Genomic DNA, 26,776 nt, shown 5'->3' on the forward strand with positions numbered 1-26,776 from the left:
GGAGAGAACGTGTGCAGATCTGCACGTGAGCCACAGCTGACACACAACATAAGCGAGACTAAGTCCCGTACCGTAAGCAACAGATTTGGGGTGGTAGCTGGGGGTGGGGGGAGGTGCTGGTTACATAACAAAAGTCTAGTTGATCATAATGACACTAAGTCCACTTGTACACTCTCATACCATTTCGTGCACCAGCTGCCAGGTGTTGGTGGTCAGTTAACACAGACAAAAATCAGGGGCGCCTGGGTGGCTCTGTCGGTTAAGCGTCCGACTTCAGCTCAGGTCACGATCTCGCGGTCCGTGAGTTCGAGCCCCGCGTCAGGCTCTGGGCTGATGGCTCAGAGCCTGGAGCCTGCTTCCGATTCTGTGTCTCCCTCTCTCTCTGCCCTTCCCCCGTTCATGCTCTGTCTCTCTCTGTCCCAAAAATAAATAAACGTTAAAAAAAAAAATAATTAAAAAAGAAAAAATTAAAGTCAGAGGTGCACCTGGGTGGCTCAGCCGGTTGAGCGTCCAACTCTTGGTTTTGGCTCAGGTCACCATCTCACGGTTCATAGGTTCGAGCCCCGCATCAGGTTCTGTGCTGAGAGAGAGGAGCCTGCTTGGGATTCTTTCTCTCTCTCCCTCTCCCTGCCCCTCCTGTGTTCTCTCTCTCTCAAAATTAATAAATAAACATTAAAAAAAAACAAGTAACAGCTAAGCCTTGAATCCCTGCTACGGCATTAACGAGACGCTCAACACGAGAAAGTGCTGGCACCTGCAGTGTTCCATTCTTACTCATCTGACAGCGTCAGGCAAGGGGCAGGAGAATCAGCACGGCTGTGGGGACTGTCTCACTGCCAAGAGAGCACTCCTGGGGGCCAGGAGGAAGGGGGGCGGGGGAGAGCCGGGAGTGGAAAAGTACCGAATACAGAGTTAGAGTGGGGAAAAGTGTGCTCAAGTTTCCTCTACCCCAGTGAGAGAGTCTTGGCAGAGTTGCTTGGCAAGGTCCCCAATACCAGGCCTCCAGGTGGAGGTGTGGCCCGCAGCACGAGGATGCCTACAAGCCCTGTCATCCTTGACTGCAACACAGAGACTGCACACGGTGGCTGTGCCTTGGAGGCCAGTGTGGGAGGGTGGCTCCGCCCCACGAGGGGCAAACAAGCTGGACTCCTCGGGTAAGACGATTTGTTCCACAGAATACCTAAATGTAACGTAAAGTTACAACAATTAGGAAAATGTGGTACCGACCCAAGGAAATAAGAATAAACCAATGGAACATAACAGAGGAACCAGAAACAGACCTATGCGTGTAGGACAATTGATATATGACACATGAGCCTTGTACAGCAGTGGGAAAAGACAGTCTTTCCTGTAAGTAATGCCGGATCCACTGGATATCCATATGGGAAAAGAATGAAATCTGACCCTCACTCATACACAAAAATCAGTTTCACCCGAGTCACTATACCGTACACCTGAAACGAATGTAACACTGTACGTTAACTACAATGAAATAAAAAATTTTTAAGTTTATTTATTTTGAGAGAGAGACGGTGGGGGGGGGGGGTAGGGGAGGGGCAGAGAGAGAGGGAGAGAGAGAGAATCTCAAGCAGGCTCCACACTGTCACATGCGGGGCTCGAACTCACGACCACGAGATCACAACCTGAGCCGGTATCAGGAGTCAGACGCTTAACCGACTGAGCCACCCAGGTGCCCCCAGGCACATACTTTTCAACATGCTTTTCCCAAAGTCCCTTCCTTTATCCCTTTTCCTGGGGCCGAAGAACTCACTCTTCCTCTAAGATTTCACCCTCCTGAGGCCTTTTCAGTGGTTCCACGAGTGGTTCTCACACCTTCGGTGCAAAGTAGCCTGTACAAACCCAGTGGCTTTCTCGCTGTATTTACTGTTTTCTCTCTGCACCTTTCTCCCCAAGTAGACTGGGAGGCCCCTGAAGACTGGGGTGCTCTTTCCAGTTACCTTTGTATTCCTAGTACCTGGCACAAGGCCCAACCCACAGCAGGTGACCATCAACACTGTACTTTGAGCTCACAAGGAATAACCATGTTACATGGATCCTGCCCTCCTACCACTACATTCTTCAGCAGAAGAAATGTGTTTCTCCAGAATGTCTGCCCCCTTCGAAGTCTTCAAGACACTCACCACTTACTGCTTAGGATTCAGTTGTGCTGGTTTGGGGTGGGGTATGGCATCACTTCAGCGCTGATCTCAGAGGAGTATTCTCCGCCCAGAAGAGTCTGTCTGCAAACCTCCATCCTAGGGACAGACCGAGACAGTCGGGGCCAAAGAAGTGAAGGCTAAAAACACTGACGATAACAGAACAGAAATGGCATGGCAGGGAACTTTCTCTGGGACAGAGCGAGGAGAAACCAGTCTTCCTCAACTGTCAAAAGGCAGAAAGAAGCAGGACAAAGGAATTCACACCTTGACCCAATGTCGTAGACAATTTCCTGGTGTTTTGTTGAGGCCCTTCATTTCTGCCTGTAAGTATGTGCCTTACTCTCTCCAGCACGCTCCATGCCTCGGCGAGGTTCTGTCTCCTCAGTGTGCGCTCCAAAACCGGGACCTTTTCTGCCTTCAGCCCCCACATCCGTACTGAAACTTACCTGGGCAGAGTGGTAAGCACGCCTTCAATACCAGACTTCACGCTGTGTGTTCCACATGCAACCCTGACCTCAGTGCCTGACCGCACGAGTCGGCTCAAAGCTTCACGGAGTCCAGTGTGTCTGTGGGCTGTCTTGCCTCAGATGCTCATGAGAAATCATGGAAACTATGTATCTCTTTACAACACAGAGTCCTACTGCAGACCCAATCAATCTGCAATTTCTATCACTTTGGTGTTCATCTTGAACCTCGTGTGGTTTAGTTTCAGGGTTCACAAGAATTTCCTGGCCTGACACCCAGGGATCAGAAATCACTATTAATATAGAAAAATAGTAACAAAGTAATTTTTAAGTCCAGATCTCTTCCATGAGCTTCATACATGCACGTGTAACTTTTGGGTGTAGGTCTGGGGACGGGATTAGAAAGTTAGGGTACATTCTGATGAACAGTTCTACTGGGATTTCCAGATACGACAAAGACATTTTCCAGACTGAACTCATTAACTTTGTACCACTTCCCAAATCTGAGCTCTCCCGGTTGATATGAGGCATCGAACTTCAAGGAGTCACTCAAATAGATCCTTGAAAGTCATCCTAAAACCAATGCCATCATCCTCAACTCAACAACAGTTCCCAAGCTTGCCCAGTCTCATACCTCTTGAGTCTGCAAATCCCTAAATCCCTCACCACACTTGAGAAACACCAAATCCAAGGGATCGGAGCACCTGACACTTTTAGAGAGGCTTTTTGTTTTTGTTTGTTTTGGTTCAGGAAGCTCAGTCAAGTTTAGGGATTTACTGGCTCAGGAAGTCAAGAGTCCTGGGGTTTTGCGGGAAGTCAAGAGTCCTGGGGTTTTGCCGACTAAGCAAGAATGACCCTGACAAAGTATCTATTAGATTTCTACCTAAAACAAAGGCAGTCTACCCTCTGCCAAGGAGGTCACTAACCCATCAAATCACCCCTGAGAGCATGGAGGTACAGCAAAGGCAAAGGAAGGAAGACCAATCAGTTCCTATTTCCAGATACAATGAGGATATGTGGTTCCCGTCCCACCAATCAACACTACTTCCAATTTCAAACTTAATAAGTTTTACCTATAATACAACAACAACAATAACAGAAGGTTTGCACATGAGAAAAATAAAAATATTTGAAATGCTGAAATCTGCTCTTACTAAACCAAAACAAACTACATTACAGTATACATGTATTTAAAGGGACTTACCTTGTGAGTTGTGAAAGCGCATTCTCAGAAGTCGACGCGATTTCAGAGCTTTAACTAGTCATTCTGGAGCACTTTTCACGGACTTCTCACTTCTTCAATATTCTAAAGGACCAAGTATCAATTAAAACATCGACTTCTTCCATGCCCTTCTCTTAGTGTTAACTCCTGATACAAAAAAAAAGGCCTTTGGAATATCTTCGCCACATAAATCAATGATGACACTTCCCTTTGGCGTGTATTTTCTGGTGCTTAGTAAGATTAGAACTCCCACGGAAAGCTTTCCCACACGCATCACACTCGTACGGTTTCTCTCCAGTATGGATTCTCTGGTGATGAATTAGGGTTGAGATCTGGCTGAAGGCTTTCCTGCATTCTCCACACGCGTACGGCTTTTCTCCAGAGTGAATCCTCTGGTGGTTAATTAGGGCGGAGTTCACATAGAAGGCCTTCCCACACTCCTTGCACTCATACGGCTTCTCTCCCGTGTGGATTCTCTGATGTTTAATGAGGGCGGAGCTCACGCTGAAGGCTTTCCCACACTCGTCGCACTCATAGGGCTTTTCACCAGAGTGGATTCTCTGATGTTTGATAAGGTCTGAGCTCACGCTAAATGCTTTGCCACACTCATTGCATTCATACGGTTTCTCCCCATTGTGGATTCTCTGATGTATGATCAGATGTGCCCTCACACTGAAGCCTTTCGTACACTCGTTACAGGTGTAGGGCTTCTCGCCAGTGTGGATTCTCTCATGCACAGTGAGGGTGGAGCGCACGCTGAAGGCTTTTCCGCAGTGACCACACTCGTAGGGCTTCTCGCCGGTGTGGATTCTCCGATGTCGGACGAGGCCGGAGCTCTGGGCAAACTTCTTCCCGCATTCACTGCAGGCGTACCGTCTCCCTTCCGTGGGCCTGTCCTCCCGCCTCTGAACCTGGTTCACATACCGAGAGGTTTTCTCGCACTCAGAAACCTGTGATGTACTCCCCTTCCGTAAGCTGGCAACCGGCTGGTGGGGGTCCATCCTTACAGAATTCTTCCCTTCAGAATAGACACCTTGTTCGTGCCTCTGGCCTGGACTTCTGAAACAATAACACATAGAGGTTTCAATGTAATTTATTCCTTGTTGCTAAAGCAATAGGATGTGACACAGACTTAACTAGAAGCCTCAAACGTGCTTGACAAACCCGGGCCACACCAATCAAATGTCTGTAAAGTAACCTATCACACAGCTATTAGAACGAACACCTGACTCAAACGTCTATTTAAAAATTACCCTTTATAATGGTATCTACAGCACAGAATCTGGAATATAAGTGACTACAAAATAATACTTAGTTCCTACTTAAAAAGACTTTTCACCTCTTTAATTAAGTCGGGAAACAAGACAGGAATTGAAGAGATTTGTAGATAGTAGAGCAGACGAAGGACTGTACAAATACAGAAGGAAAAGAACCAGAACTTCAACCGATAACAAGTTTGGAAACGTGACAGCAGCCTCACCGACAGCTGTGTTTTTACCACGCACACAGAAGTCCACACTGCTTGGCTGGAAGAGAAACATGGGGATAAAAGCTCTGGCCGTTGCTACCACCACCGCTGCTGCCGCTGACGTTGCTGTGACAGCACCTTAGCAACAGGGATGCTTTGCATCCCGTGCAAGTGTCACAGAACGGACCCCTCGCCTCTCCAAAGAATGGGGCTCCTTCAGACTCCTGTGTGGACAGCGTGGTGCGCTCTCTTATCTTCTGGGCAGAAAACTTGATAAAACTTGCTGCAAGCTTAAACTACACAAATTATCTCTTCTCTGCCTCTTTCCACTTTACAAATTGTTTTACGTCTCAACGATAATAAACTGATGATGTGCACCCTCGATGAGATGAGAATGGCACTTAGCCTCTGGGGTCATCCTCCCCCAAACCTAGAACCTCAGTATAGTAATGAGAAAAAATCAGTCAACTCCCAACTGAGTGGCATTCTACCAAAAAACTCCTCGAAGCTGTGAAGGTCACTGAGGGACCTGGGTGGCTCAGTCATTTAAGTGTCAGTCAGTTAAGCATGAAGTATATGGGGACTCTCTGTACTATCTTCACAATCTTTCTGTAACTCTAAATGTCCAGCGTGCACAGAAACTATTCTGAAAATTTTACTTAAAAATCTGTCTATGCGGGGCATCTGGCTGGCTCAGTCAGAAGAGCATGGGACTCCTGATCTTCAGGTTGTGAGTTCGAGTCCCATATTGGTTGTATAGATTACTTAAAATAAACTTTAAAAATGTGTTTATGTATCACAAAGAAATAGACAGATATTTCATGCTCATGGATTGGAAGAATAAATATTTTTAAGATGTCTACTTACTCAAAGCAATCTACACATTTAATGCAATCCCTACCAAAATACCAATATCATTGTTCACAGAACTAGTATAAACAATCCTAAAATTTGCGTGGATCCACGAAAGACCCCGAATAGCCAAAGCAATCTTGAAAAGCAAAGCAAAGCCGGAAGCATCACAATTCTGGACTTCAAGTTATATTACAAAGCTGTAGTGATCAAGAAAGTAGACACATAGATCAATGGAGCAGAATAGAAATCCCAGAAATGAACCCACAACTATATGATCAATTAATCTTCAACAAAGCAGGAAAAAATATTCAGTGGAAAAAAGAATGTTTCTTCAACAAATGCTTGGGAAAACTGCACAGCAACATGCAAAAAAAAAAAAAAAAAATGAAACTGGACCACTTTCTGACACCTTACACCAGAATAAATTCAAAATGGATCAAAGACCTCAACGTGAGACAGGAAATGGTTAAAATCCTAGTAAAGAAAATAAGCAGTAACCTCTTTGATATCAGCCATAGCAATTTCTTCCTAGGTATGTCTCCGGAGGCAAGGGAAACAAAAGCAAAACTATAGGGGCTTATAGTTCCTATAGAACTATAGGGACCTCATCAAAATAAAAAGCTTCTGCACAGCAAAGGAAACAATCAGCAAAACTAAAAGGCAGCCGATGGAATGGGAGAAGATATTTCCAAATGACATATCAGATAAAGGGTTAGTATCCTAAGTATATAAAGAACTTAAATTCAACATCCAAAAAACAAATAATCCAATTAAAAAATGGGCAGAGGGACGTGTGGGTGGCTCAGTAGGTTACGCCTCCAACTTCAGCTCAGGTCATGATCTCTCAGTTTGTGAGTTCAAGCCCCACGTCTGGCTCTGTGCTGACAGCTCAGAGCCTGGATCCTTCTTCGGATTCTGTGTCTCCATTCCCCTCTGCCCCTCCCCTGCTCATGCTCTGTCTCTCTCAAAAGATAAACATTAAAAAAAAATTTTTTTTAAATGGGCAGAAAACATGAACAGACACTTCTCCAAAGAAGACATACAGATGGCAAACAGACACATGAAAAGATGCTCAACACCACTCATCATCAGGGAAATACAAATCAAAACCATGATGAGGGAGCCTGGGTGGCTCAGTCGGTTAACCGTCTGATTTCAACTCAGGTCATGATCTCGTGGTCTGTGGGTTTGAGCCCCACATCAGGCTCTGTGCTGAGAGCTCGGAGCCTGGAGCCTGCCTTTGATTCTGTGTCTCTGTCACTCTCTGCCCTTCCCCTGATCACACTCTGTCTCTCTCTCAAAAAAAGAAACATTAGGGGCGCCTGGGTGGCTCAGTCGGTTAAGCGTCCGACTTCGGCTCAGGTCAGGATCTCTCGGTCCGTGAGTTCGAGCCCCGCGTCAGGCTCTGGGCTGATGGCTCAGAGCCTGGAGCCTGTTTCGGATTCTGTGTCTCCCTCTCTCTCTGCCCCTCCCCCGTTCATGCTCTGTCTCTCTCTGTCTCAAAAATAAATGAACGTTAAAAAAATTAAAAAAAAAAAAAAAAAAAAAAGAAACATTATGGGGCGCCTGGTGGCTCAGGTCATGATCTCGTGGTCCATGGGTTCAAGCCCCGCATTGGGCTCTGTGCTGACAGCTCAGAGCCTGGAGCCCGTTTCAGATTCTGTGCCTCCCTCTTTCTCTGACCCTCCCCTGTTCATGCTCTCTCTCTGTCTCAAAAATAAATAAATGTTAAAAAATTTTTTTATTAAAATAAAAAATAAAAAAACAAAACATTAAAACAAACCACCATGATGAAATACCACTTCTGACCTGTCAGAATGGCTATAATTAATAACACAAGAAACAGCAGGTGTTGGTGAAGATGTGGAGAAAGAGGAACCCTCATGCACTGCTGGTGGGAATGCAAACTGGTGCAGCCACTCTGGAAAACAGTGTCTAAGTTCCTCAAAAAGTTAAAAATAGAACTCCCTTAGACCCAGCAACTACACTACTACGTATTTATCCAAAGAGTACAAAAATACGAATTCAAAAGGATACATGCACCCCTACATTTATTGCAGCATTATTGACAATTGCCAGGATATGGAAGCAGCCCAAGCGTCAATGATGTGGATGGAACTAGAGTGTATTATGCTAAGCAAAACAAGACAGAGATAGACAAATACCATACGATTTCACCCCTATGTGGAATTAAGAAACAAATGAACAAAGTGGAAAACAAAGAGAGACAAATCAAGAAACTGATTCTTAATTACAGAGAACAAAGCGATAGTTACCAGATGAAAGGGAGTGGGAGGATGGGTTAAATAGGTGATGGGGATAAAGGAGCGCATTTGTCATGATGAGCACACAGAATACTGTATAGAACTGTCGAGTCATTGTATTATACATCTGAAACTACTGTAACACTGTACGTTAATTAACTTGAATTTAAAAACTTAAAAGTTTGGGACGCCTGGGTGGCTCAGTTGAGCGTCCGACTTCGGGTCGGGTCATGATCTCATGGTTCGTGTGTTTGAGCCCCACAGCCGGCTCTGTGCTGACAGCTCAGAGCCTGGAGCCTGCTTCCGATTCTGTGTCTCCCTCTCTCTGCCTCTCCCCCACTTGTGCTCTGTCTCTCTCTCTCTCTCTCTCTCTCAAAAATAAATAAGCATTAAAAAAATTTTTTTAAGTATGCCTATGTTTTTGACTAGATAATATACAATTGAAAAGTCAGGATGCGTAGGTGGCTCAGTGGTTAAGCATCTGACTTTGGCTCAGGTCATGATCTCATGGTTCATGCCCCTCTCTCTCAAAGAAAAAAAAAAAAGAGAAATCAAAATCCTCTGAAAAGATATATAGAGGGGCACTTGGATGGCTGTCCGTTAAGTGTCCAACTTTGGCTCAGGTCATGATCTCCTGGTTCACAAGTTTGACCCCCTGAGGGTTCTCTGCTGTTAGCAGGAAGCCCACTTGGGATCCTCTGTACCTGCCTCTCTGCGCCGCCCCCACTCTTGTGCACTTGTGTGCTCTCTCCCAAAAAATAAACAAACATTAAAGAAAAAAACCCGACATATAGAAACAAGTCTTGTTTCCATTCCACCCCGATTCCCCTTGATTTACCACTTCCATAGGTAATTTTTATTAGTTTCTTGTATCTTTGAATGTTTCTCCATACAAACGTGTCTTTTCTGAACCTCTGATTTCCTTGCTCCTGTTGTGGGGTGGGGTGTGGAAGTTCCCCACGAGTCAGGCACAGGACACTACCCTCCATGGCTGGGCTGAATCATTTCTCAGTGATGTTCTATCACGTTTCTCTGAACAGTCGCTCCTTAGCAGCAGTGAAAAAGGCTCACTCAGGGCAGGGGTCACATGCACATGAACTCCTGCCCAGAACCCAGGAAACATGGTTACCCATGGAAGCCTGTGGCCTAAGCTGCTCAGCTCTTATTAAGAAAATAGGAAGAATCCCTAGTCCTACCCAAACCCCTTTAGGTCTGCAGCTCGCTCAAACTGGAATGATCCTATCCTGCCGCTGCCTCAATGGGCTTCCTCATACCGGATAGCTACGGGTATGTACAAAATACCTTTCTGGGCTGTCATCAGACACCTCTGGGTTAACACTTTTAACTTTGAAGAAATCTGTGAGAAGAGGGACATGTGCCCTCATCTTTTAAGCAGAAGAGTCTGGGAGGGGGCAGAAAATGCAATATACAATAGCAAAAGAGGGGCGCCTAAGGGGCTCAGTCGGCTAAGCGTCTGACTTCGGCTCAGGTCATGATCGCACAGTTTACGAGTTCGAGCCCCGCATCGGGTTCTATGCTGACAGCTCAGAACCTGGAGCCTGCTTCAGATTCTGTGTCATCCTCTCTCTCTCTCTCTGTCCCCTACCCCTCTCATGCTCTGCTGGCTCCCAAAAATAAATAAAAATGTAAAATAGCAAAAGAAAGGAATCTTCATGAGTAGCTCATTTAGCTTTTTTCTTTGAGGCAAAAAGATCTCAGGAACATCTCAAAACTGCCAGGTGTCCCTGAGTGGCGCACGCGCGCGCGCGCGCGCGCGCACACACACACACACACACACACACACACACACACACACACACACACACGAGGTAGGGGAGGATACAGGGGCCAGGACGGGGCGGTCCCCTCCCCCCATCCCCCTGCCCCAGAGTCTCTGTTATTCCGCATGCCTGAGCGGCAGGAGGGGGAAGGGGAGGGGCAGGGCAAGGGAGCAAAGGAAGAGCGGCAGGGGCGCGAGAAAGCAGGCGGAGGCCAGGGTGGTGGTCAGCCGAGACCAGGGAGCGAACAGGCCCCCAGCTCCGAAACCGGACCCCACACCTGCACTTCCGACGTGAGTACGGCGCCGGAAGGGGCAGAGCCCTCGAATTCCGCAGATCCCTGCTGCCCTCACTTTGCGGCCGCTCTAGGGCCCCGGAGGCTTCTTCCTCAGTGGTCCCTGAGCTGGCCGACAAACAAGGTTTTTACTTCAAACAAGGTATTTTGCACCTTTTATCGCCTTTAATCCCGCAAATAAAACGTTATGCTCCTCCTCTCATGTGTAAGAAAACTGAAAAGCAGATAAATTTTTTGGTTGGACAACTAATAAAGCAGACGAGTCAGAGAAAGACAAATACCACATACGATTTCACCCACATGTGGAATTCAGGAAACAAAACAGATGAGCACAGGGGAAGGGAAGGGAAAAGAAAGTAAGAGAGGGGCGCTTGGGTGTTTTCGTCGGTTAACCATCCAACTCTTGTTTTCGGGTCAGCTCATGATCTCCTGGTTTGTGGGATTGAGGCTGGCAACTGGTTCTGCAGTGACAGCATGGAGCCTGTTTGGGATTCTCTCTCTCTCTCTCTCTCTCTCTCTCTCTCTCTCTCTCTCTCTCCCCCTGCTGCTCCCCTGCCCATGCTCTCTCTCACTCTCTCTCAAAATAAACAAAAAAGCCCCCAAAACCTAAAAAGATAGGATAAAAACTGAGAGGGAGACAAACCACGAGAGACTATTTTTTTTTAAATTTTTTAATGTTTATTTTTGAGAGAGACAGAGCACAAGCGGGGGAGGGGCAGAGAGAGAGAGAGAGAGAGAGAGAGAGAGAGAGAGAGAGAGAGAGAGAGAGAGAGGGAATCTGAAGCAGGCTCCAGGCTCTGAGCTGTCAGCACAGAGCCAGACGTGGGGCTCAAACCACGAACTGTGAGATCATAACCTGAGCTGAAGTCAGACACCTAACCAACTGAGCGAACCAGGCTCCCCCATGAGAGACTCTTAAATACTGAGAACTGAGGGTTGCTAGAGGGGTTTGGGGAGGGGGGGGATGGGCTAAATGGGTGATGGGCATTAAGGAGGACACTTGTGATGAGCACTGGGTTGCATGTAAGTGATGAATCAGTAAATTCTACTCCTGAAACCAATACTATACTATATGTTAGCTAACTTCAACTTACATAAAATCTTAAAAAAAGTAAAATAAGCAAATAAATAAAAAGCAGAAAGCTTAAAAAAAAAAAGGAGACAGATGAAATTTGAACCCAGATCGATTGCAGTCCTAAAATCCCTCCACTTTGCACTCAGAAACAACTTCTTAATTTGTAAATTTAATACTATTCCAATAAAAATACCAACTTTTTTGTAAATAGATTTTAACGTTCACATAGACAAGTAAGTAAACAAGCAAGACTCCCTGGGACAACTCTGAAAAGGAGGGCAATGAAGGAGCACTTTTCCTAAGTGATCATAAACATATTACAAAGCCTCAGTGAGGCAGTGTGATAGTGGTGAGACAGACAAATGGCACAGAACAGAAAGTCCAGAAATAGATGCAATCAGAGGGAGAAATTTAGCAGAGAAAAAAGGTACTAAATCAGTAAGAAAAAGACGAGTAGACTCCTCAATAAATGTATGGTGAGAACTAGGTAATCATCTGGAAAAATGTTAAATTGGATTCCTTCCTCAGTCTATATACAGGTCAATATTCCAAATAAATCAAAGTTTTATTTATTTATTTTAAAACATTTTTTTAATTTTTTTAATGTTTATTTATTTTTGACAGAGAGAGGGAGAGAGAGACCAAGTGTAAGCGGGGGAGGGGTAGAGATTGAGAGGGAGACACAGAATCTGAAGCAGGTTCCAGGCTCTGAGCTGTCAGCACACAGCCCAACGTGGGGCTTGAACTCAAAGACTGCGAGATCATGACCTGAGCTGAAGTCGGATGCTCAAACGACTGAGCCACCCGGGCGCCCCTAAATCAAAGTTTCAAATGTTATAAATGAAAACTATAAACGTACCAGAGGAAAATGTGGGAGAAGTCTTTAATAACCTCAGAGTAGGAAGGCCTTTCTAATTATAAGCCCAAATCCAGAGGCTATAAATGAAAAGACTGATAAATTTGAAAGCAATACAAAGAATCAAAATTCCTGCAAGGTAAAATAACAAAACCACCTTAAGCAGAGTCAAAGACACACAAAAAAACAGAATACAGCTTGTCTCAGACAACAGGCAGCAAAGACAGAATTCTTTATCAATAACATACTGTGGAAATGGCAGGTGAGCCGGGTGCCCTCTTGTTCTACCCTCACTTTGAAGCAGATTCTGCTGAGGGTTCATAACAGCACACCTACATTGATATTGTTATGTTAACTTAAAAAAAAAAGAGTCTTCTCAGGTGCCTTATTGTAGAATCTTCAGAAAACTACAGAATGTCAAAGTTTAATACTTACAACCCTCTCGTGGGATAAAGGGTTCCTATAGTTGAGATTTTAATGGTGCGTTCCTGGGTAGGAGTTGGAGACAGTGATTCTCCCTCCCTTGGCTCCCAGGGCTGATATTTCTTGCTAGATTACTTCTTGACTGTGCAAGAGCTGGGACCTGAAAAAAAAAAATTAAACACATGAAATTATGAATGTATCACTGTATAAACAAACGAATCATTAGAGCAGACCAGTTAAGACAGGTATGGAGAAAAATAATGACAATATCTAGATACAACTTTTGTTATCAGGTACCGTTCATGTAATCATGATAACAATTCTAGGCAGGTGCTTTTGTCATCCTCATTTACATATGAGGAAATAGAGACACAGAGAGATTAAGTGATTTGGCCACATCACAGGTTTAGACCTATAGGCCCCCAAAATGGAAAACAACATCCCTAAGAGACTAAACGTTTACGATGACTTAATAAATACTTCTCCCTTCCCTTCCTGCTGTCTGGTTTCATCCAACTCAGCCACTTTCTCATTGATCCGCCCCCCCCCCCCGCCCCACGCCACGCCCCTAAAGGTCAGGAACTGGCCTCAGCCAGTGTCAACTGAGCTGGAGCCGGCCCAGAACAAGTTTTCTAGTAACAGAATTCTTGAAAGCAGAGAAAACAGCTCCTCTAATGCTGCCACGCATTAGAGTCTGCGATTCAGTAAGCTTCCTCTTACGGGTCTCCTCTTCGTTGCCCTTCTTTTGTAAAAGAAACACTATCTTACTCAAAGAAAAAGCAAAGACTGCCATAGCTGTCACACTAACTAGTGAGGGGCGGGAGAAAAAACGCAGTGTCAAGCAAGGGGCTGATCTGCTAGGTCGCGTGTCCGATCCCAGGCTGGGCAGCCGGTGGGGCCGGTGCCCCGACTCGCCCCTGCCGCAGGGCACCGCAGGCCAGGCAGCGCCGCAGGCCGCGCGGGTGGGACAGCGGCTGCCGAGAGCCGGGCACCGGCCCCACGGGCCAAGCTGCAGCCCAAGTGTATCCGCACGCACCAGGAAACGTCCCGGGCACCCGGGTGGCAGAGGAAGCCTGCCCCAAGGGCGTATTTCCAGTCCTCCGCAGTTTCCCCATCTGTTCAGAGAGGCGGGCCGAGGGTCGGCTGGGGGCTACACCACAGCTACCAGGGGTGCACGTGGTCACGGCGGCTGCATAAATCTCGGGAGGCCGTGGGAAAGACCGGGCCGCGCTGGGGCGTCGGGTCCGCGGCCGGAGGGGCGGCCGGCCAGACTCCCGCGTCCTCCGCTCGGACGCGGGACTCGAGTCTGCAGGTGAGCGCTAGCAGCGTAATCGCTGCCACCGCCGCCCGCGAGCCGGAAGTCCCGGCACTTCCGGGGCGGCCCTCTCGACACTTCCGGGCGGGCCCTCCACCAGCCCAATCCTGGAGCGCCGCCGCCCCGGGTGGTCCGCGGGAGGCCGATCCGAGACCCCGTCGCTCACAGAGGTGCTTTCCCTTTGCTGATTCTGTCCAGTTGTAGAACGGACGACTCTGGAATCTTGGAATTTGAAGACACCGCGGCCGGGAAAGGCAGAATCTCCAGGGGGACCCTGAAGGATCCCCCAAACCGCCCCGCGGGAGTGCAGGTGCTCAGGGCTTTATCTTTGACGATCAGAAGGCCAGAGCCGCTCCTTGTGTTGAAGATTAGGGAACAGGCCCAGGAGGGCGGGGCTTTCAAAACTTGACTGGGACACCAACTGGCCTTAATGGAAGAATTTAACCCAAGACACCGAGTCAGTATACTTGTATGGACATACAAACTGATGAAAGGAGTAACTCCTAGAATGAAACATTACAGTTGGAGGCTCAAAGTACGGATCCACCCCCTGGCGGGGTAAAAATTAAGAACATACAAGAACAAGGGTCAGACCTGAGCGCATAACCAGTCAGAAAAGAAATGGGCAAAGCATCAGGAAGCCTGGATTCTCTTCTACCTGCACCACAAACCTTAATGGGCGACCCAGTGGTCGCCGGGCCTTTGTGGACCTCCCTTTGCAGAATGGGTTGGGAAATGATCTCAAAGGTCACTTCCAAGCCTAGCATTCTATAGACTATGAATAATTAAACACAACAGAGCAATGCAGTGATTTCTTTGGTGAACTACACATTGAAACCGATTTTCTAACTCGAGTTGATACTTTTTAAACCTGTTTAAGTGCCATTGAACTACTTAATGATGAGAAAGATGAAGGTTCTTAAAAGGTTTTTTAAAACTAATTTAGGAAATCACATTTTCTTCTACATATTTGCCTTCTTAGGTGAGAGTAATACTCTGTTAAAAACTTAAGTGGGTATGTTTTACTTGGCAAACTCTGACTGCATTCTGGCTTGATTTCCTTGGAGTAGTTAATCCTGCCTAGCCGCTACCAAAGGGACTGTTGAAGGTTATGTGTTGTCTCCAAAGCTACGTCTTTTATATGTTACCGGCCCCCTGCTAAAGGGATAGCGCCCTAAGTATTATCTTTGATTCTATAAAACGAAACCAGACTGTAGTCCTGTAACACCTGGTACTTGGTATAATGAGGGAGGCAGATCTGACCCTGAAAGCAACCTTAGAACATTATTATCAACCATTTTATGGTTTACCATCACCCTGATGTGTATATTGCTGTGAACTCCAAACATTAAGGCTTTTTCTTTTCTAATCTTACATACTCTAAAATATATATAACAGGGTTCTTTTAAACCTTGCCATAGCTAATTTTTCTAATTGCGATGCTAGAATTCCTAGCTCTTCTTTCTCCTATATACCTTAAGTATGTCCAGCCCAGGGCTTCTCAACTTTGGCCCAATTAAACATATGAAGCCAGATAATTTTTGTTGTTGTGGGGGCTGTGTGTGCATGCAAGGTGTCTACAGTGTCCTTAACCTCTATCTGCCAGATGCCAGTAGCATCCCACCTGTCCACCGATGACAGAACCGGAGCTATCTCCAGACACTGCCAATTTTCTCCAGTTGAAAACCACTGATTTAACGTCAGATACAAAAGTCTATTCTGCAGCATTTTTGCAACAATAACTTTAACACAGTAATCTTTAGAGTTTACTATTCCTATTTTCTTCCTTAAAGAATAAATTTGGCCAAATGGAGAGCTTCTTATTTCAGTTTTCACATATATTCCCCTGAAGTTGGATTTTTTAGTCTTAGGTACAGGCAATTATAGAACTCCATAAATAATCCACACAACGATTCAACAAGCATTTATTAAACACCTACTGTGTGCTCAGCACTGTACTAGGCACTAGGGGGTGCAGAGATACAAATGTAAAAGTTATTCCTGCCCTCAAGGAGCTTACAATTTAATTCTGAAAATAAATACAAATGTGAAACTACAATACAGAGAGCTAGAAAATAATTACAAAGCAACATATTAGTAAGTGCGTGGACCACAGTACAAACTCAAAGGGTAAGTGCTGAGGCAGCACAGAACAAGGGAGGTCTCAGTGTGAGGTGAAGTCAGGGAGAGCCCACTCGAAGATATAAAGAAGCTAGGCTTTGAAGATATGGATGCCTAAGAAGTGGGGCCAAAAAAAAAAAAAAAAAAAAACACCAATCCAAACAAAAGAAATTGCATGAGAAAGGCACGGAGGCAAGGGCTTGTAAAACAGCAGTGGAAGGCCACGGAAGTTTGAATAAGAAGAGTCAAGGTGAGTATGCCAGAGAATTAGGCTGAGGCAGGTGAAACATGAAGGGCAAAACATGGGAGAACCTGGAACACCGCTGCTGGGACAGCAATCATCTGCTGAGTGTTTCTGAGCGAAAATGAATTTTGAGGAGGATCACCTTAGAAGCGTTACTGAAGGGGGTCTTGAAAGCAAGGACACTAGAAATTAAGAATTACAACAGCTGGGGCCTCAGATGACATGGCTCTGCAGAAGGCTGCAGGGGATGACAGAAATGTAAAAGATCCAGCCTCAAGGAGAAAACGGAGAACTGGAATGACTCAGCAACATTTGAGACACGTACAGTGAAGAGCAGAAAAAGACTAAAGGACAACTCCAAGACAGGGCAGGGCGCCTGAGGAGCTCAGGACACGATCTCAGGGTCATGAGTTTGAGCCCTACCCTGAGCGTGGAGCCTACTTTAAAAAAAAAAAAAATAAAGAAATATGAAGGGCAGTGAGTCTATTCAGGGTAAAGAAGCTAAGCAATAATGCCTATTTAAAAGAAAAATGTAGGCTGGGGGACAAGAGTGAGGAGTTCTGTTCCCAAATATCAAATTATGTAGGTAACTGACCCATAGGGTGGTAAATAATTAAAGTACTGAAATACGGAAGTTAAGTGCAAATAATCAAAATAGATAAATAGAAGCAAATACAGAAAAAATACTGGATAAAACCAAGACATGGAGATTATTTTCAGTGGAGAAAAAAGACTAATAAAGAAAAGCTAAAAATTAGGAGGAAAATGATCAAAAAAGATCCCACAAGCCAAAGAAAAGAATTCCTGAGATGCAGGGTCCCTACTCAACAGTGCGAAATATGGGTCAAGGACAAGGGGCGCCTGGGGGTGGCTCAGTCAGTTAAGCGTCCAACTCTTGCTTTCGGCTCAGGTCATGATCTCAAGTTTCTTGAGTTTGAGGCCCACATTGGGCTCCCTGTTGACAGTGCAGAGCCTGCTTGGGATTCTCTCTCTGCCCCTCTCCTGCTCATATGCTCGCTTTCTCTCTCTCTCAAAAACAAAACAAAACAGGACAAGAACTTAGAAAAGGCATTGATATTTGTCCATAGGACACTTCAGTGGCATGCTGAGTACATAAGCCAATAAGAAGTTTTAAGAATATATTAATGAGAAAATGGGGTTGAACAATGGATGGATGACATGTTTGAAAGATCATGAATGACAAGAAAAACAGAATGGTAGCTGGATATGGGCAGTGAAGTTGAAGGTTTTCCACATTTTACGCTGTAGGTAAACTTAACTACTGTCATCCCAACAGACCATATGCCTGGCTGGGCGCATGGGTATTTCATTTCCCCCCACAATTCTACTTCCTTGGGGCAGTTTAGAGAAATGTACTCGAATCTGTACCTTATTGCTTTATCCTGCCAGTTACTCTTTTAAACATGCTTTACTTGTACAATTTAGCTTTCTAATACTACAAAGCATCAAAAGTATCAGCATTTAAAGATAGAATCATCAATCAAAATGACATTTTCAATCAACTGCACTACACAGTGCTGTACCACTATGCATTCCCTTCCCCAGTAGCTACCTATCCAATGGCCAGGGACACTGGATTTTCCAATGGCTGGCCAGGGCCAGTGTGCTCATTAGAGACAATACAGCACAGTGGTCAGCAGCACAGGCTCCAGAATCTGACACTGTTGGGCAGAGCCCCTGCTCTGTCATTTCCCAGCTACATGACCTTGGTCAACTCACTCACTTCTCTAAGCTTATTTCCTCATCTATAAAATGCAAGATATAATGTGTGTCATAACCATGAGAAACACTTAGTATAGAGCTTGGCACACAGTACGTACTTAATAAATGTCAGCTATTACTATTTCGAGTCTCAGAACCAAGAGTAAAGCTAACTGCTGTGTATGGCAATCATCCACCACATTCTAGCACTGCCACTTGCTCAATGGAGTAAACCTTTGAAGCCTGAGACACCTCTCCTAGGACTATGCTGGATGGCAGCAGAGTGACAGAAGAACCACTTTATCATGCCAGGTCCTAAAATGAGAAGATCATGATGGGAGAAGGTATTGGTGAACAGTTCATTTCAGATGAAGAGCATAAAAATAGAATCTGCAGGATATAAAGGAATTTAGCACACATCACTCAGTTAAGAGCTCAAAACAAGGTCATAAAGATGGAGCAACCACATTCTGGTGCAGTGATTAGCAGAGACCAAGGATGGCCTTCTATGTGTGCCCCAAATAAACAACAGCCTTTTCTACCTTCTTACACCATGTGGCTATTTCTGGATGCAGCTGAACCAGCTTCAATAGTTCCTTCAGGTCCCAGTCTGTCCTTATTCTTTCCAGAACACTGATCTTTCAGGGCACATCTTTCCTCTGAATTCGGCCAGATGCTTAGTAATTATGGATTTAATGCATAGCATGGCTACACATTACTGTAGTAAAGAGATGTTAGCTGGTGTGCCTACAGTCATTTCAACACGTTACTCTAAGAGCCCTCACTGGACAAGTGCTCCCCTCAACCGCCTGGGAGACTGTGCACGTGTGCACGTATCTTCCCTCGGACAGTGACTCCATCCTGTAAGACCCGCATGTGGGCAGCACTGGCCTCAGGCAGAGTTCGTGTCTTACAGAGGGTACGCAGAGAACAAGGATCTAGAGACCAGATTTATTCCTGGTGTCTTGAAATTTCAAGTACAAGAGAATGAGGAATGGAATTCCCTTCAAATGCAAGGGAATCTATAGTCCAAAAAAAAAAAAAAAAAGAGTAAGAAAATAAAGGATAATGGAAAGCACTATTTTGAAAAAGTTAACCAAGGAGGGGTACCTGGGTGGCTCAGTCAGCTAATTGTCTGACTTCTGATTTCAGCTCAGGTCATAATCTCACAGTTCAGGAGTTCAAGCCCTGCATTGGGCTCTGCATTGGCAGTGCTGAGCCTGCTTGGGATTCTCTCTCTCTCAAAATAAATAAACTTAAAAAAAAAAAAAAGAAAATAGAAACAGTTAACCAAGGAAACCAAGCATGACCTGTGACAGGTGGGTATCAATGGCTCAATGAAATAGGCAGAACAACCTTGATGTTGTCAGTGGTCAGGGTGGGCCATAGCGGGATACAGAAGGGATTTTATAGGGAAGGAATTTATGATATAAAAGTTGGACCTTTACAATGAAAGATTTTACGACTGGTTTTTAAAAACACCAATCTTAAAATAACATGATTAGTAACTGCTGTCCCTGTTCAGAACAGTCAGCGTGAAGTTGTGTCAATTCTCCTGGCGTTTTCTTCAGAATGTGTAGCATATTCTTCGGCATAGGATTAATGGAATCAATTCCCATTTTGAAGCTGACTTTGGAAAAAAAGCCAAAAATGACTCAACTCCAAGTCTGGTGAACAAGTGGGTAATGGTCCAAAACGAGATACTATTCAAGACTAGAAGTCTTCCAAATGTTGGGAGGAGTGGTACCGCTACAGCAACAACCCGGACCGCCAAATTGAAAGGGCAGACCGTGTTCGGATGCACAGGTTCTGGTGTGCTGCTTAAAACAGCCTTGTTACTTTATACAATAGCCCCTGGTATATGGAAAGCCTCAAAGGAGAAAGACGGTGCCCGGTAATGAGTTAATATTGTGTTTCCGCTAGCTTACAGATGAATTCAGAACGGTGAGGAACTGTGGGGTGAGGTATTCGACAGATCACCGCTGTGCATTTATAAAGCTAATGGCAAGAGACAGATGGAGAATGAAGGGTGAGGTGCTAAGGCCATCTGAGGAAGGGGGACGAAGGCAATGACAGCAGTGACAGACCATCCAGTCAGGGGTTTGTGCAGACTGACAGGAACCTGAGAGGGCAGGACTGTAATGGGCCAGAAGGGATGAGTGCACGTTCTCTGTAAGGATTTTAAGTCTTCAAGCACCTGTCTCCCCTTTCGCCCACGCGATGCTATAACTGGAACAGTGTCCACACCTCTGTGCACCACGGCATACAGTGGGAAGGTGGAAAAGAGAGCCGGAAGTCATCCAAAGGTACAACCACCCAAGCTCGAGAGCAGCCAGGCTGGGTCTCCACTCACCTCCTTCTCTGCTTCACTCCCACAAACATCACTTCTTTTGCTGACACAGGTGCTGGGGGTGGGGGTGGTGGAGGACACGTATGGATGCTCAGTGACTCAGAGGAGTCAGTGAAGGTGATATATGAAGGAAAATGCTGGAGTGCTGTTAAAAATATAGCATTCTGAGTTTGCGTGGGAATACGGTTTTCCACTATCAGGAACGTTGGAATAAAAGAACACGCACACTTAAGCATAAATACGTTATGTGTCTGTAAAAATTTCCCTAGAACTAGGTTCTTAGAAAGCTAAATACAAATACAAGTCTCACAGGGAGGCTGCTTCAAACTCTAAAGTAGCTTCTCAGATCAGATCGGGATAACAAGTGCGCCTGCCGGGGAATCAGTGGGGGAAGGAGATCACAGGAGATGGGAAGAAGCAGAGGAACCGGGAGGAGCCTCTCTCACACCTACAGCTACCCACCCGCAAGACAGAATTAAGTGCCTCCACCACCGGCCACTTGCTCAGCTGCTACTGTGTTTCTAAAGGATGCATCAGGCCAGCAGGAGCTCCACTCCATCAGACACCTCCTAAGACAGTCAAGCTGATCCACCTGCATCAAGGAACCGGCCCAAACTACTGAAGAGCTATGCAAACTCTGCCACCGCTATCGATTCTGATCCTACGTTAAGGTTGTAGTGATGACAAAGTTTCTGGCTTTTCGCTTGCACTGAAAGACCTCTCACCAGCATGTGGATTCTCTAATTCTGAATAATGCCCACACTAGGACTGTAGTTTTTTCCCTAAACTCCTGCGGATTCAGATTTTTCTCCACTGTGGATTCTCTGATGCCGAATGAGACTTGACCTCTGAATAAAGGCCTTCCCACACTCATTACATTGATAGGGCTTCTCCCCTGTGTGAATTCTCAGATGCTGTATGAGGCCAGTGTTCCCATTGAAGGCTTTCCCACATTCTTTACATTTATAGGGTCTTTCTCCAGTGTGGATTCTCTGATGTTCGATCAGGCCTGACTTCTGACTGAAGGCCCTCCCACACTCATTGCATTTGTAGGGTTTCTCCCCAGTGTGGCTTCTCTGATGGCCAATGAGGTGTGAGCTCCGCCTGAAGGTTTTCCCACACTCCTCACACTCATAGGGCTTCTCTCCCGTGTGGATTCTCTGATGTCCAATGAGGTGAGAGCTATGACTGAAAGCTTTCCCACACTCATTACATTCATAGGGTCTCTCCCCACTGTGGATTCTCTGGTGCAGAATGAGGCCTGCACTCTGACTGAAAGCCTTCCCACACTGATTGCACTGATATGGCTTCTCCCCAGTATGAATTCTCTGGTGCAGGATCAGGCCTGTGTTTTGACTGAAGGCTTTACCACACTCCTTACAGTGATAGCGTTTTACTTTGTTGTGGATATCCTGATGGGAAAGAAGGGCTGACCTATAACTGAAGGCTTTCCCACACACGTTACATTGATAGGGTTTCTCCCCAGTGTGGATTCTCCAGTGGCGAACAAGGCCTGAGCTCTGGGCAAAGCTCTTCCCACATTCGTCACATTTATGCCGTCTCTCCTGGGTGGGATTTCCCCGCTGCCTCTCTAATCTGCCCAGAAGATCTCGGGCTTCTCCACGCTCATGACCCCCGATAACATCCCCGTTGCATTTGGCAGCTGTCTCTCCATGTGGTTGGATTCCAGTAGATATTACCTGTTTCGAAGCTAATTCCCTGTTCTCACTCCTGGTCTCACCACCTGAAATTAAAATGTGATAAACATCAAGCCAGTGTCACTTTCTATTCTCCATGTTAGAAAGGAATAGAATGTAAGGGAAAAGGAAAACACACAGGGAAAAACTACCAGCAATCACACAGCTTCCATCTGTCTCCAAGCTGCTATCATAATCCAGGGAGATGAGAACAGGGCCAAGCAGAAGTACCACAAGCCAAATGGGGAAGAAAGGCCATGAACAAGGAGGGCTGTTGGGAGGCACGAAGGCAGGGAAGGGACCACCTGAGGGGCAGCTGGGGAGTGGGTAGGAATACAGACGTAGTGAATGACCTAACAGGACAGGAATGGGAAAAACCCTGGCACTGACAGGGAGGAGCACGACAGGCCCGAAAGTCCCACAGGGCTGGGAGCAGAGGACTCCCACTGGCAGACAGAACAGTACCCAGAGTAAGCCCTGGACCAGAGAATAAAAGTCCATGGGCCAGCACTGTTTTTCTCTGTTAGTTCCTGAGTTTAAACTTAAGAATGTCTTTCAGACAACTCACAGCTACCATCACATAACAAACAAACAAAAAAACCTTAAATGATGACAATAACCAGAGCTCTCCTTACCCAGGGAGAACATGTTTCTGTAATTTTCTGGCCTGTCATCTCTATGCAGATCCTTCTGTGATGGATCAAGAAGCCACTCCTCTCGAATTAGGGACACAGCCATGTCTTCGATCTTCTCCAAAGTCTGAAACAAAACAAAATCCCCATGTGGGACTGGCACTGTTCCATGGCTCAAACCCAGACTGTCAGAGGTCCGCCAGTGCTGGGGAGGATCAAGGGGTGGGAACGTACTGTGTAAAGGGATCTGACTAAGCGGGGGACAAAGAGGGAAACGCACCAGATTTGGTGGGGGAAGTCAAGAATCCTGCAGAAACATCTGGGGCAAGTTCCTGGTGAGTACTGCTACAGAGAGCCTGGGCACGTGGCAGATGCCACCGGTGCTGCGAAGCAGATCCAGAAGCAGTACGACTCACCTGCAGCCCTGCTGTGAGAAGCGTGGCCGTCATCTCCTGGTTCCCAGGACTTCCTTTCTGGGAAGAGGCAGGACTCTCACAGGTAGAGATGGCTGGGAGGAGAAAGAAGCGAGGAGTGAGACCACCCTGTCCCACAGTTGCAGGAGCCAGCACTGACCCATTCCAAAGCTGTCTGCATTTTAGAAGATACGCATGTCAGAGGTTTTGCACAAGAAGTGCTGAGCGGCCCCTGGCTGCCTCGGTACGTGGAGCATATGCGGCTCCAGATCTCGGGGTCGTGAGTTTGAGTACAGAGCATAGGGACTGCTTAAATAAACATGTAAAACAGTAAAATGAAACATAAAATGAAATAGTATAAAAAGTCAAATCAAATCAAATCTGACGTCTTGGGCTCTGGGTCCACACTAATGGCTGCCCACAGGACACCCGCACCTTGACGTCCCACTCAGCCTGAAATTCCGTGTCGAAAATAGAGTGCTGGTTTCCTAACAGGAGCTGCTTCTCAATTTCTTCTCTCCCACCAAAACTACGTTCCATCCTTGTGCTTGTGTACAGCATTTCTTCAGGTCTTCATCTCTTGGCAAATGGAATAGGAGACCCAACAGAACCAATCTACCTCTATTAACTCTATTACCTTCCTGAAATGTCCACCATGACTGCCACTATCTGCTTCCCATAGGCATCAGACAGTGCAACACCAGTAAACAGACTACTGTGTTTTGGGGAATACGCTTTAGAACTTTAGACAAGAATTATATAACTAACTGAAACCGTTCCTATGTTTCTTCTTTAGGAATGTTAAAAACCCATTTATATAGAACTGCTATAAAACACATAAATAAAAAAGAAACGCAGAGTAAACACAAGATGACACTAGAATGGTCTTGTTCTGCAAGAAGTTCTCAAAAAAATGATAGGGAAGTGTCAAAAGGACACAGAAGCCAGACTGAGGGGGGCCTCCTCTGAACAAATCTGAGACAATTTAGGCATCAAAATAAACACAATAATAAAATAAAGATAACTAAAGATACTTTATTTCTGGAATAAAGTAAGAATTTAGGAGTCCATACTGACATATAAAATAAGATGGGGAGGGAACACTCTCTATTACAAGTAAGGGTAGAAGGAACGACATAGTTAGAAAATCATCATTTTGTAAGTCTTAGTAATCACCGATTCAGTCAAGAAGCAACAATGAATATTAAAACTAGTATTTTAGCAACAAAAGTTTGATGTGGACCAAATACTTACAGAGACTCAAGAGTACTTCCCCCACAAATTACTTATTTATCATAAAGGGAAAAATAGTAACCACAATGATTACCTTAGCAAAAATAAGCCTTTTTAAAAAAAAAACGTGTATTTATCTTGAGAAAGAGAGAGAGAGTACGCCAGCGGGAAAGCAGCAGAAAGGAGGAGAGAGAATCCCAGGCAGACTCTGCTGTCAGCGCAGAGCCTGATGCGGGACTCAAATTCATTAACTGTGAGATCATGACCTGAGCCGAGATCAAGAGTTGGACATTTAACCCACTGAGCCGCCAGGCGCCCCAAACCTAACCAAGAATAACCTTAACCAAGTCATCAAAGGTACCAACACCAATAACAGGACAATTTCCTGTTGTAATGCTGAGAAGGATACAACAGTACTTTTGGGGAGTTCCTGACACATAGGCACAGCTTGAATTTACTCGTAAGGAAACATCACACGAACCCAAATTTTACAGCTATTCTATAAAATAACCAACCTGTACTCTCAAAAAATGTCAAGGTCATGAAGGGCAAAGAAAGGCCAAGAAACTATTTTGAATTGAAGGAGTCTATAGAGACAAAACAACTGACTGCAAAATGGAATCTTGGATTAGATTCTGGAAGATTACTGGGACAACGGACAAAACACGTGTATGAACTATGGGCCAGATTAGTACAGTAGCAGCATTACACTTCCTAATTGTGATGCATTTATTGTGGCTATCAAAGAAAATGCTCTTGCTTGAAGAATTATATACTGAAATAATTATAAATAAAGTGGCATGATGATACCAGCAAAACCTCAAAACGTCTATGTTGTTAATACATTGAGGTAACATGGGTCGGTCAGTGGGCTGAATGTCCAACTCTTGATTTCAGCTCAGGCCATGATCCCAGGGTCATGGGATCAAGCCCCGTGTCCGGGCTCTAGGTGTGGAGCTGGCCTGAGATTCTCTCTCTACTTCTCCCTCTGACCCTGCCCAGCTCATGCTCTCACGTTGCAGGCATCTGTAGCACATCCTCCCCTCCCCACCACTTGTTAAGCACCCAACTCTGGTTTCTGGTTTTGGCTCAGGTCATGATCCTGGTTAGTGGGATCAAGTGAGATTCTCTCTCTCTGCCCCTCCCGCCTCCCAACATGCACATGCTCTCTCCCTCTCTCAAAATACATATATAAACTTAAAAAAACAAAAACAAAAACAAAAACAAAAACCACACTGGGAAGGCACCTGGATGGCTCAGTTGGTTGAGCATCCAACCTCAGCTCAGGTCATGCTCTCACAGCTCATGAGTTTGAGTCCCATGTCAGGCTCTCTGCTGTCAGCTGCACAGCCTGCTTCAGATCCTCTGTCCCCTTTCTCTCTCTGCACCTCCCCTGCTCACTTTCTTTCTCTCAAGAATAAATACATTTAAAAATTAAATTAAATTAAAATTTAAAAAAATATACTGGGATAACAGAAATGTGTGAATATATAAGAATCCCCAAATTCTTTGATTTGTTCTTGAACTTACCAATGGGACTGACAGTCTATATTTGAAGCCTAGATAAACACTTAAACTCAGATCTTAGGACTGGTCTGTACACAAGAATTCTAGTTCCTGGTTCTCCAGGAACTCAACAGGTACTTTCTTTCCTATTCCTCCCTCTCATCAACGAAATCTGGTTCCTTACCTTTCTCTTGTGACCCTTGGGACACCGGAGATTTGTGCTGCATTGCCATGGGTCGGAGCTGAGTATTTGGAAGCCCTGGTGTAGATCCTGAATGTACGACCTCCTCCCAGAGTCCATGTCCATGTGCACGGGCTGGGACCTGAAAACAACAGGGCAGCTGCATTACAAGAAATTCCTTTGCGAGAGGAAGTGAACAACATAAAACAATCAAGAAGAGCTCATCTCTAGGGACACACGCTTGGGAAAGGAGGAAGCAGAATCTCACTTACTTCCTAGAGGCAGTAAGAACACAAATGTGTTGATTAGCGCAGAAAGGCATCATTTCTGATGCCCTTCCTACCACTTTGCACTCCCAAGGCATGGGAAGCCTGATAAACAGAAACTTAGAGCAGTTATTCAACAGAAAAAACTTTTGGTAACAAACCAGGAAACCTTAGTTCTGGTCTCAGATCTACCTTTAATCATGAGTGTCCAAAGTAACTGAAGTAATTCAAGCTCCC

The 26,776-nt window shown here is 45.5% G+C and overlaps 2 protein-coding genes across 12 annotated transcripts in view; both read right to left on the bottom strand.

The window, feature by feature from the left end:
- Nucleotides 1-12,976, bottom strand: part of LOC109259446 (zinc finger protein 239-like) — a 32,095-nt gene extending 19,119 nt beyond the window's left edge. For 2 of the 7 annotated variants that reach the window (XM_019437094.2, XM_053905372.1), the window contains exons 1-3: nt 12,872-12,976; nt 3,828-4,904; nt 2,149-2,255 (exon numbers count right to left, since the gene is read on the bottom strand). In XM_019437094.2, coding sequence (XP_019292639.1) covers nt 4,037-4,846 — 810 coding nt within the window. In that variant the 5' untranslated portion in view covers nt 4,847-4,904; nt 12,872-12,976 and the 3' untranslated portion in view covers nt 2,149-2,255; nt 3,828-4,036. The other 5 variants (XM_019437092.2, XM_019437096.2, XM_053905373.1 and 2 more) reach the window with 4 other exon arrangements.
- Nucleotides 12,447-26,776, bottom strand: part of ZKSCAN8 (zinc finger with KRAB and SCAN domains 8) — a 31,792-nt gene continuing 17,462 nt past the window's right edge. For 4 of the 5 annotated variants that reach the window (XM_019437073.2, XM_019437074.2, XM_019437071.2 and 1 more), the window contains 4 exons: nt 26,277-26,415; nt 23,357-23,448; nt 22,944-23,067; nt 16,084-22,355 (listed from right to left, as the gene is read on the bottom strand). In XM_019437073.2, coding sequence (XP_019292618.2) covers nt 21,394-22,355; nt 22,944-23,067; nt 23,357-23,448; nt 26,277-26,415 — 1,317 coding nt within the window. In that variant the 3' untranslated portion in view covers nt 16,084-21,393. Of the gene's footprint in view, nt 12,769-12,871; nt 13,020-16,083; nt 22,356-22,943; nt 23,068-23,356; nt 23,449-26,276; nt 26,416-26,776 lie in introns of those variants that run through there. The other variant, XR_008423128.1, reaches the window with a different exon arrangement.

This window comes from Panthera pardus, unplaced genomic scaffold, assembly GCF_024362965.1.
Source record: "Panthera pardus isolate Hobbes unplaced genomic scaffold, ASM2436296v1 HiC_scaffold_17, whole genome shotgun sequence".
Lineage (NCBI taxonomy): Eukaryota > Metazoa > Chordata > Mammalia > Carnivora > Felidae > Panthera > Panthera pardus.